Source organism: Phocoena phocoena, chromosome 1 (assembly GCF_963924675.1).
Source record: "Phocoena phocoena chromosome 1, mPhoPho1.1, whole genome shotgun sequence".
Lineage (NCBI taxonomy): Eukaryota > Metazoa > Chordata > Mammalia > Artiodactyla > Phocoenidae > Phocoena > Phocoena phocoena.
The window spans coordinates 42,759,786-42,771,824 of NC_089219.1; the positions used below are offsets into that span (position 1 = coordinate 42,759,786).

The window sequence follows — 12,039 nt, forward strand, 5'->3', positions numbered from 1 at the left end:
TCTTCTCTGACCATTAAACCGAAGTTAACATATATTTATTGACCACTTAACCACAGTACAGGCAAGGCATGTGTGCTAAATGTTTTATAAGATATAGTTCCTACCCTCAAGGAATTTACTATCTAGCAATGATTAATAGTCTTGTTATTTCACTAGTTTTCTGCTCAATAAACTGTCTGCTCTTAAAAAAGAAAAAGAGAAACTCTTTCAGAACATCTGTTATCCATTCAACATTTTTTAACCCTCCTACTTACCAACGTATTACTGCTATTGCTGGCTGCACTGAAAGGGTCAGTACTTGAAGTGGCAAAAGGATCAGAAGAAGATTGCTTGAAGAAACAGTCAGATGCAAATGGATCTGAACCTTTGAAAGGATCACCTCCAAATGGATCTAAGAAAATACAACACAAATATGAGAGATTACAAAATTATTACTCTAAATTTCCTGTCACCAAAGGCAGGATAACTGACTTAATTAAAAGGCATTTTGAACTCCTGTAGAATCTAAGTTAGGTACTTTATATTTTGACTACTTATTTGGTCAGAAAAAAGTACAAGCAGTTGCATCTAGTTAAATAGCTTTAATTAACATTCTTTCCTACTTGTTCATCATTCATTCAAAGCAAATCAGTAATTCCAACACTTACTACACAAATGTTGCCTATATGCTAGGATTAAATAATTCCTCTAAACTGGTGATTTTAATTTTGGGGGTGGGGACAGAATCACAGTTTCCTTTGTGGTTTTGATAAAAGACAGTCTTTCACCTAATAAACTTATTTTTTAATTAGCATATAATATCAAGTGATCCCATTCTGAGACCCTTATTCTATGCTATCATAATTAAAGAAACAACAAAAACTTCTAAATGTATTTCTCCCTCTGAGCTCAAGGGTAACAGCCAATAGTTTGGAACAGGTTTGGGAAGCATAACTAAATGGTACACAAGATTTGCTTTATTCTAATGCAAAAATCCCAGAGAAAGAATATCTTAAAAAGCTTAACACTTAGTAATTCTTTAAGATCTTTACTCTTCCCCCATTCATTCAAATAGGCTTTAATCTTAGGAAAACAAAAGTTCTAAACCCTGTAGGAATGTAGATCATTTTGTTTATTTAATCCTTGGCAAATAAGGAGAAATCAGTGTAAATACTATTAAAAGTACAAGCACTAATATCTTTTTTTATAAAGTACAGTTAACAGTTTATTAAGCCAATTCACAAGTATCTACCACTTTTTCTCTGAAAATGCCAGGCACATACAACATCTTAGTGAGGGCTTGGGTCAATTTTAAAACTGAATAAAAAGGAAGTCCATTTCCTATAACTACCCAACTGTGAGATCTCATTCCTAAATATACATAAGCTTATAATTAAGTAGAATCAAATTAAAGCTAAGAAGGACCTCAATAATATACTAACCAATTTTCCCAAAAGGATCATCCTTGAAAGGATCATCTGTGATAAAATAAATAAGCAGAAATCAAAATCACAATATTCACTGTTGTGGCACCATTACTTAAAGGGTAACTTTAAAACAAAAGCAAAGTTTCTTAAAACAAAGTTTGTTTCATTAACTCTACCTCAAAGTAGATAAAACAAGGAATGCCATCCACCTTTAGGAAATATTTTTTAAAAGTAATAAGTAAGAGCAGACCATCAATACACCTCATAAAAGAGACAAATCTGAATTGAGTCAACTATACTTACCTCTTGACCACAAGGTCAGGTTACAGATGGAGGGGAAAAGACAGGCATGACAGCAAGAATTTTACTAATAAAATCTCTACTTTTCAATGGATTACTGGATAGGTATTACCATCAACACTTTAGAAACAAAGACACTAAGTTTCACTGAGGTAAAAAAAAAAAAAAAAAAGTGCTTATAGAATTGAAGAGTCTAGAAATAAATCCTTACACATTTATTGTCATTTGATTTTTGACAAGAGTTCCAAGACAACTCAATGGGGTAAAAGAATTGTCTTTTCAACAAATGGTGCTGGGACACTGAATATCCACATGCAAAAGAATACAGTTGGACCCCTATCTCACACCATATACAAAATTAACTCAAAATGGATCAAATACCTAAATATAACAGATAAAACTATAAAGCTCTTAGCAGAAAAAGTAAATCTTCATGACTTTGGACCTTAGATATGAAATCAAAAGCACGAGTGAAAAAAATTTTTTAAATAGGTAAGTTAGACTTCATCAAAATTAAGACAAGGGCTTCCCTGGTGGGGCAGTGGTTGAGAGTCCGCCTGCCGATGCAGGGGACACGGGTTCGTGCCCCGGTCCGGGAGGATCCCATATGCCGCGGAGCGGCTGGGCCGGTGAGCCATGGGCACTGAACCTGCGCGTCCGGAGCCTGTGCTCCGTAACGGGAGAGGCCACAGCGGTGAGAGGCCCGCGTACCGCAAAAAAAAAAAAAAAAAAAAAAAATTAAGACAACACTGAACACAAGAAAATAGTTGCAAAGCATATGCTTGATAAGGGATTTATAGTCAGAATATGTAAAGAACTCTTACAAATCAACAATAAAAAGACAAACAACCCAATTTAAAAAAGGGCAAATGATCTGAATAAATGTTTCTCCAAAGAAGATATAGGGATGGTCAATAACCACAAAGAAAGATGTTCAACAATGTTACTCATTAAGGAAATAAAAATCAAACCCAAATGAGATACCATTTCACACTCACTACAATGGCTATAATCAAAAGGATAGACAGTGACAAGTGTTGACAAAGATATGGAGAAACTGCAACCCACATAAAATACTGGTGGGAATATATAATGGTACAGACACTTTGGAGAACAGTTTGGCAGTTCCTCAAATGATTAAATAGAGTACTATGATCTGATATATACCCCGGAGAAATGTAAACATATATCCACACAAAAACTTGTATATAAATGTTCAAGATAGCATTATTCAAAAGAGTCAAAAAAGTGGAAACAACCCAAATGTCCATCAACCAATGAATAAGTAAAATGTGGTATATCCATCCAATGTAATAATATTCATCGATAAAAAGAAATGAGATATTGAACCATACTACAACATGAGTAACCCTTGAAAATATTAGGCTAAATGAAAGAAGCCAGACATAAATATGTATTGTGTAATTCCATAAATATGCACATCTACAGAGACAGAAAGTAGATTAGTGGTTGCCTAGAGCTGGGGATAGGGGAATGGGAAGTGACTTATAATGGGTATGGAGTTGCTCTATGGGGTGATAAAAAATGTTCCAAAATTAGATTTTAGTGAGGATTATACAACTCTGTGAATGTACTCAAACTTTAATTGTATACTTTAAATGCTCAATTTATATATCTTTTATCACTTTATCAATAAGGAAGTTTTTTTAAAAAGAGTTCTAATTTCTAGGCTTATTTCTGCCATGACTCTAAACAAATTATTCCATTTAGGTACCTCAGTTTCCCATCTTTAAAACTGACCTATCAGTTTCACAAGGTAAGTTTGGAAATAAGTAAAAAGCAAAAAGAACTTTAAAACAAATAGTATTTAACGTAGTTTACAATGACATCAGACATTTTAATTTATTAAACTCATATTTCTTCACTAAGACTGTAGGCACCTTAAGGGCAGTGATCAGGCTACTAACTACTACAATTTCCACTCTTTTAAAAGCATGATGTTGGCACTTTTGGTAATTAATTGCCGGTTGACTTAAGAGTGCCCAATCTCCTCTCTTTCTTTGGGCTCCTATTCTGAAGAAGAAACATACTCTTAATTAGGGGCCCCTGAGACATAAGCAAAGGCTTAGTTCCAGGACTTAGTTGCCTGAAGGGGACAAATACTAAAATCTGACTATATAAAACCTCACTCTCCCTTTTACTTTTGTTATAACGAGTAGGCTCTCAAAACTAAAGCCCAAATTCTTATACAGCTTATGTATTAAAACCCTTTTTGGTAAATCTGTAATATAAATATAAGAGTACTTACTGCCAACAAAAGGATCAGACTGGAAAAAATCCAAGTTTGAATCTGCAACTGGATTTGTCAGTGAACTTGATTCTACATTAAATGGATCTTCCTAAAAATAATTTTAAATTAAAAAAAAAGTTTTAGAAACCAATGTTTTAAAAGGTAACATTTAAAAATAAAATAACATGTTTGAAAAATCAACTGATGGTAACATAAATATTTTTGTGGTCATGAATTCCACTTAACACATTTTTCTCTTTCCTTAGACTAAAATAGTGTACAGCCCATCTTGAGAAGACAGTGATAAAAACATTTAATTATAAAATTATTTTTACCTCTTTTGAATGTCTGTCACTATTAAATTCAGGACAAACTTTTTCCTTAACAACTGTAGTCACCACTTCGTTTTCATCAGTCACACCAGAAGGCGGTATTTCAGGACTACTTCTTGCCTACAAAATATTAATTCTTCATAGACTTACAATGTATTTTCTACTTGGCAGGAGAAACTGACAAAGAATAGTCAAAAATTACTAAAAAATTTTAAAAGACAAGCAGAACATATTCAGTGAATGACTTCTCCCATAATCTTTCTTAAGAAAATGGTATTACCAAGCCTCATAGCCACTCAAGGCCAGAAAACTTCAGGTCTTTCTTAACTACTTCCCTTTGGTCATCCCCCAGCTATATTCCAAGTCTTGCTGAGTCTACCTCCTATCTCTTTCTTAAATCCTTCCTTTCTTCTCCATCCTCACTGTCACTATCATTCATTTACAGTATCATCATTTCTGGTCCGTGTTACTGTAGTAATAACCTTCCAACTGCCTTCTGCCTCCAATATGTGTCCTTCCCATCTACCTTCTTATGGTAGCCAAAGCAATAGATATAAAATGTGAATCTGATCATGACTCTCTGGTTAAAAGTCCTTCAATGGCTTCCCGTTGTTTTCTGGATCTAAATTTCTGATCTAAGAAGTACAAAGGGCAATCTCCATTTCATACCACCCTACGTCTTTGAAGGATAACCTAGTAATCTCCATTCTGTGCTTAAAAACATATTGTATAATATATCCAAGACTGCACTGTCGAAATAATATTAAGTCTGTTAATTTTACATCCTTAATATCTCTCAAATTTGTATTCTTCTCATCATCATCCCTCCTGTTACTGGTTAAGTCCAGGTTAAAACAATTCTCAAACAGACCATTCCAACAGTCTCTTACCATACGGCTGTGTCCAGTCCTACTCTTCAATCTATTATCCACTTTTTTTTTTTTTTTTTGGCTGCATCGCATGGCTTATAGGATCTTAGTTCCCTGACCTGGCCTTGAACCTGGGCCACGGCAGTGAAAGCGCCAAGTCCTAACCACTGGACCAACAGGGAATTCCCTATCCACATTTTTTAAAAGGTAAACTCAATCCTGTCACCTCTTGCTTAAAAATTCTTCAATAGCTACTCACTGTAGTAAGATGAATTCCCCAATGCTTCAAGATGAATCCAAATTTCTTACTCTCTGGTCCTTTCTGACCTACAAGTGGTCATTTTTATCTAGGTACACATCATAATCACCCATGGAATTTGTTTTTAAAATATATGTACCTGGCTTCAACCCAGAAACTCTAGTTCAACAAGTTTGAAGTGGGGCACAGACATCTCTATCTTGATAAAAAGTACAGAGGTAATGCAGGTAACCCCCTAGGAGAGAGCCTCATCTCCTACCAATACATTCCCCACCATCACAAAATATCCTCCAAAAACTTCTCATGATCCTGGGCAGCATGTTTTCTCCCATTTCATACCTATGCTAATGCTGTTTCCTCTGCTAGGAATGTACTACCTTCTCTGTTGCTTAACCCCTTCTCACTTCAATGGCCACTTGTAAAGCTTCCCTATGACATCTTCTCTGAGCCTCCTCCAAGCTGTCCTACCTGAATATCCTATGCTTACTTTATCACAGCCTTTTAACACAGTGTTACATGACTAGACTGTGTGCAGCTTGAAGACGGGGTTAAAGGTCTTTTGTCTCTGTAGCTCTCATACATAACAGCAGCACTCTTGCATTAGTTGGTGTTTTCCAAAAAAACCAGTAAATAAATGTCCTCAATGTTATGAAATAAAGAATTACTTTCAGCTTTGGGCAAGAGTACTTAAAAACTATTTTTAAAAGTTACTATCTATAGAACTACTATTCTGAAAACATGCTCTATAACAATAGATCAGTTAAAATTATATTTCTACACTAGTTAAAACTGTTAGAACCCATTCTCTGCCTCTCAACTGTCTCCGATGAGGCAAGGCCACATATTTACATTAGGTATGATGTCAACAAAACTTCGATCTAAATTAATTGTTTTTTTCTGAAGTTGATTATGAAATTTAAGGAACTGTTAGACTCACTGGAGACTCCTGGTGTATGGACTCAGACTCTAGGTTGCTCTGGCCTTCAGTGTGCTCATTAAGATTGGCTGTTTCACTGCTGCTGGTGCTGAGACTGCAATAATCTGTAGCACCATTCACAAGAATGCTGTGTGGACTACTGCACCAATTTAATTGATTATTATGGTTTTCCAGCTCTTTCATTTCCATCAGTTTCATTTGCATCTATCAACACAAAGTAGAAATACAAAACAGAATTTATTAATAGAAAGACATGTAATGTAAAAATAACTATATACTTAGACTTGGTCAAGGATAAATTTGCTTCCATTAAGGAATGCAGCATGACTTAGTAATCCATCCCAGCAAGTTCTCCTCTTGAAATTCCAATATATATGGATTTGCTTTTTGTACATCTTCTGACGCTCTAAGAATTTTAATTCAAATGTCTGCAAGTTGGCAGTCCTTTAGAATATAATTAGAAAAAAGGTCAGGGTACTAGGAAAAAGCACAGTGGCAGAGCAAGAGAAGATTTTGTGATGAAGCTTTAGGAGAGAGAAAGGAAGTTGAGGGAGAGTACACAAGACTTTGGAGCCATCCATACTCCTATTGGGAAGAAGAGAAGTGAAGACAGAGGTGAAATAAGCTAGTGTTCTATCCTGTGGCATTACTTATTAATGGGCTAGAGCCCTAGGAAGTAGTCTCTAAATCTAAGGTATGCCAAACAGGTTAAATAAAGGACTTTTTTTTATCTCAATAGCCAAGTGACTTTATACACCTGGGACAACAGTGGGACAAAAAATGGTATGCAATAAATTGTAATATATATAAAAAGAAAAATGTGGGGCACCAGAGGAAGGAAAAAATGCTTATTTATACCAACGTCTACAATAAAAACAAATTTACATATACCTCAAAGAAACTGATAGCAGAATCAAAATTGTTTCTAGTGAAAAGGAATAATAAAAGGAATTTTACTGAATAGCACTCATTTTCACAAAAAATATACATTTTTAAATTATATTGGAGTCCTCTTTATTAGCATGTTATATTTTTTGTTTTTAGCAAATATAAAAATTACCTATTGACATTTTGTAAATCAAGGCTCTGTTCCCTAATCTTATTCTCCTAACATTCCCCATAAGGTTTTTAAGTTGCTCAATTTGGAATCTGTAATTTACCAAAGGTCTTTTCAGGGTCATAACCTGGGAAAAGAACATCTGGACTGGGAGACAGATGTAAATCTAGCTCTATCACCTTCTAGTTAGGTGATCTTAGTCAAAGTAACCTCTCCAAGCCTCCATTTCTTAATCCATAAAGGTAGTAAGAACTATCTCCATAGATGAATGTTAAGTGGAGCAAGATAGATTTGAAAGAACTCTGTAAAATGTAAAGGCCTGGGCTTCCCTGGTGGCGCAGTGGTTGAGAGTCCGCCTGCCGATGTAGGGGACACGGGTTCGTACCCTGGTCTGGGAAGAGTCCACATGCCGCGGAACGGCTGGGCCCGTGAGCCATGGCCGCTGAGCCTGCACGTCCGGAGCCTGTGCTCCGCAACGAGAGAGGCCACAACAGTGAGAGGCCCGCGTATCGCAAAAAAAAAAAAAAAAAAAAAAAAAAGTAAAGCCCTATGTAAAAGATGGACAATGTGTGTAAAAGTGCCTGGCACACTGCATTTCTCACTATTATAGCAATTAAATATTCCTGTTCCTTTTCCACTAATTCACTCTATTTTTAAAAAGATAAAGACTTGAGCCTGAGGGTAGAGACCACAATTTTTGTTACCAAGTTTGTATCTCCAACATCTAGGACAATGATGCATACTGTAAGTGCTTAATATATGTTCACTGAAAAACGCAACTATTATGCTTATAAATTTAAACAGTGGGCATCAGTAAGCATATATGTACATATCTACCAAACTGCACTGTATTTAGGATTTAAACTAACAATCCAAAACTACTACATATTTATTAATCCACAGCATAGGCCTTGTATATTCCTAGTGTTACAGAGCAGTGGCTTATAAACTTACTTTTACTTTAATCCATAGAAAGAAATAGATTCCCTGACCCAGTAAATATATATGTTTATATATGTCTCTCTGTGTGTATTTATATACATAAACACACATATATAGATGCATACATCATATATACAATTATACACATACACACGCACATACAGTGGTAAAACAAGTTCCACGAAGTAATACTTACCCTTACTGCATGTAATGCATGCTGATATTTCCTGTTCTCCCTTATTTCATTTAAAAAATTTATCATGACCATTAAATCAATTTTAATGCCCACTACTACCTTGCAGTATAAGATTTAAAAATTAATACTAAAATAATACCCATCATACAGATGAAACAGTAGGGTGAAATACTTGCCTATCAGAAAGTTCTGTTTAGGACAGTTTGTTCCTTATAGTTATTTCTGAGACAATCAATAGAATCGTGAACACAACTAGGCTCTCCTGTGTCTGGTTCTCCCATGCACCTGTCACTAAGCCTTACTCTCTACGTAAACTTAGAGGATACGGAAAAAAAAAAAAAAAAAATCACACAACTAACACAAGCTCTTTGCAAATTGTGCAAGAAAAATACAATAAACATTTAGAGTGCCAGAAATACTTGGATAAATAGTATATATTGTATAAGTTACACAGAGTTAAGGTCAAAGGTTCTTTGTTTTCTTGCAAATACAAGGTAAGAAGTAAAAATAAAAATTCAGCAAGTCAGAAAATTTTTCTTCAGTTATTTCTTTTCCCAAAAAAGCTATAGTTAAGCTTTCGAGAGCAACTTCTTTTTTACAGGCCCTCTGTGGAAAGACATATAGTCACTGAGTCAAGTGTAACAGTTTGGTATGTTTATTCTTAAGGTTTGGAGATCAGACACAAGGATCTAATTCCTTTCACAGATACCAAATATATTCTGGCACACTTGGTAGTACAGCCTGCTGAAACTATTTTCCATGCTCAAAAACACTGTTTTATTTTCTCTCTGATAATTTATAATATCCAGAGTCCTTTCTATTTTTCTCATTTATGCTCCTTCCTTTGAAAGAAATCCTCTTTCAAAAAAGTCAAAGAAAAGAAAATGAAAAGACAAGCCAGAGACTGGGAGAAACTATTCGCAAATCAATTAACTATCTGATAAAGGACTTATCTCCAGAATACATATATATTTTTAAAAACACATAATTTAATAATAAGAAGAACCCATTTTTAAAAAATGGGCAAGGGACTTAAACAGATGTTTCATCCAGAAGGATATACAAATGGCTAATAAGCACATGAAAAGATGATCAACATCTCTAGTCATAAGAGAATTACAAATTAAAAACTATGAAGTACCACTTTACATCTACAGGAATGACTATAATCAAAAAGACAATAAGTGTTGGTAAGAATGTGGAGAAACTTGGAACCCTCATATACTGCTAGGGGGAACATAAAATGGTACAGCCACTTTGGAAAAGTTTGGCAATTTAAAGTTAAAAAAAAAAGTTTAACATAACTTTACAATATAAACAACTTTCATATCCAAGAGAAATGAAGACATATGTCCACACAAACAATTGTATGCAAATACAAAATTTAAAGCAGCATTATTTGTAATAGTCAACAAGTGGAAAGGATCCAAATGCCCATTAATTGATGAATGGGTAAACAAAATACCTTATACAATGGACTATAACATTGTTACATGCTACAACATGGATGAGCCTCAAAAACATTATGCTAAGTGAAAGAAACCACATGAGAAAGACCACACAGTGCTTGATTTTCTCTATGTGAAATGTTCAGAAAAAGCAAATTTATAGAAGCAAAACATAGATTAGTAGTTACCTAGGGGTAAGAGTGGGGACTGACTATAAATGGGCACAAGGATCTTTTGGGAGTGATGGAAATGTTCTAAAACTGGATTGGGATGTTTGAGCAACTCTAAATTTACTGAAAATCACTGAATTGGATCCTTAAGACTGGTTAATTTTTTTTTTTGGATCTTACACAGAACTCTGGGTTCAAAAATCAGTACTTGGACTTTGCATTTTAGCCCAGCAGGGCCACCCAAGTGACATTTCCGGGGAACAGAATCAACTTCCAGTAAATCAGCAAGCTTCCACCACAAATGGAAATATTCAAATGAATATTTATAAGAAAAAATTGAAGGTATACTGGAAAGACAATGTTTTTTTTATTGTTGAAATGCCTACTGCTTCAAGCTAACAGTTTAAACTAAAAATCAGGATGTTGTTGGGTGGGGAGAGTAACGAACATTTTATGAGTGACTGTGCAATCTTGTTTGTTATTACTGAAGGAAAAAAGAAAAGGAAACACTGCCCAGTGCACCATGTTCATTTTGATTTCCAATGACAGAGACTGTCATGGTGTTTGGTGGCAGAGCAGAAAGAGCACTGAAAAAACTGGTTAATTTTATGGTCTATAAATTATACTTTAAACAACAGGTTTTTTTTAAACTCAAAGAAAACTATTTTAAAGACTGTCCATGTATCTGGTATCATTCCCACTAGGATGACTTTCTTTTGGGTTTCCTACCTGTTTATTGAGTACCTACACTGGGACAAGAACTGTGCTAAATGTTAGGATAAAAATGTATGTTTCTAGACCTAAAAGCTCCATCTACTGAGGGAGACAGACACGTAAACAAATGTGCAGGGGGAAATGTTATGATTGCTATAACAGAAGTACAATGTCCAATAAAGGCAGGGTTCAGAAAATCCCACAAAGAAATAAGAGGTTAAGCTATGTCTTGCAAGATGAGTGAGCAGGTATTCACCTGCCAGGCAAGAGGGGGGAGGGAAGCATATCAAGGGGAAGGTCTTCATTATGTATAATAATTAAGTGACCAGGTTTTAGAAGATCTGAATCTTAGGCTGTGGCTCTTTTGAAGGCTATGTAACCATAGGCAAGTTACTTAACCTTCCTTGGCTTCAATTTGTTCAAATTCAAAATGAAAGGAATGGGCTACATTATCTCTATGCACATCTAACCATCTTACCATCATTCTATAAAATATTATTCTCCATTTAGGGAAGTCAAGAAATAGCATAGCGAAGGATCTATATTCTTGATCTACTATAACACTGCATATTTATCTATATAAAGAACAACTTCCTAATTACAAAAAATACAGGTCTCTAAATGAGCAAAACTGATTTTAAGATAAGAATCCCAAAAGGGAAGGCACTGGGTTATTATTTATAAAAATAAGCAACACATACTGAGCACTTATTTACCAAACACTGTGCTCAAATGTCTCACTGGTTTTGCCTCACTGAAACTTTACAAGCAGCTCTAGGAGGTAGAGGAGTACTGTTAATTCTCCAATTTTATTTATTTTTTAAAATTTGGCCATGCCACACAGCTTACGGGATATCTTAGTTCCCCGACCAGGGGTTAAACCTGGGCCCTTGGCAGTGAAAGGGCAGAGTCCTAACTACTTGACCACCAGAAAATTCCCAATTCTCCAATTTTTTTTTTAAATAAATTTATTTTTGGCTGCGTTGGGTCTTCATTGCTGAGCGTGGGCTTTCTCTAGTTGCGGCGAGTGGGGGTTACTCTTTGTTGTGGTGCACGGGCTTCTCACTGCAGTGGCTTCTCTTGCTGTGGAGCAGGGGCTCTAGGCATGTGGGCTTCAGTAGTTGTGGCTCGCGGGCCCTAGAGCACAGGCTCAGTAGT

The 12,039-nt window shown here is 35.3% G+C and overlaps 1 protein-coding gene across 1 annotated transcript in view; it reads right to left on the reverse strand.

The window, feature by feature from the left end:
* The window catches only part of EPS15 (epidermal growth factor receptor pathway substrate 15), a 66,419-nt gene that overhangs the window by 39,040 nt on the left and 15,340 nt on the right, over positions 1-12,039 (reverse strand). Inside the window, exons 4-8 of the mRNA XM_065892203.1 lie at positions 6,355-6,558; positions 4,293-4,409; positions 3,976-4,066; positions 1,422-1,457; positions 255-391 (exon numbers count right to left, since the gene is read on the reverse strand). Of these exons, the coding sequence (XP_065748275.1) occupies positions 255-391; positions 1,422-1,457; positions 3,976-4,066; positions 4,293-4,409; positions 6,355-6,558 (585 nt within the window). The remainder of the gene's footprint in view (positions 1-254; positions 392-1,421; positions 1,458-3,975; positions 4,067-4,292; positions 4,410-6,354; positions 6,559-12,039) is intronic.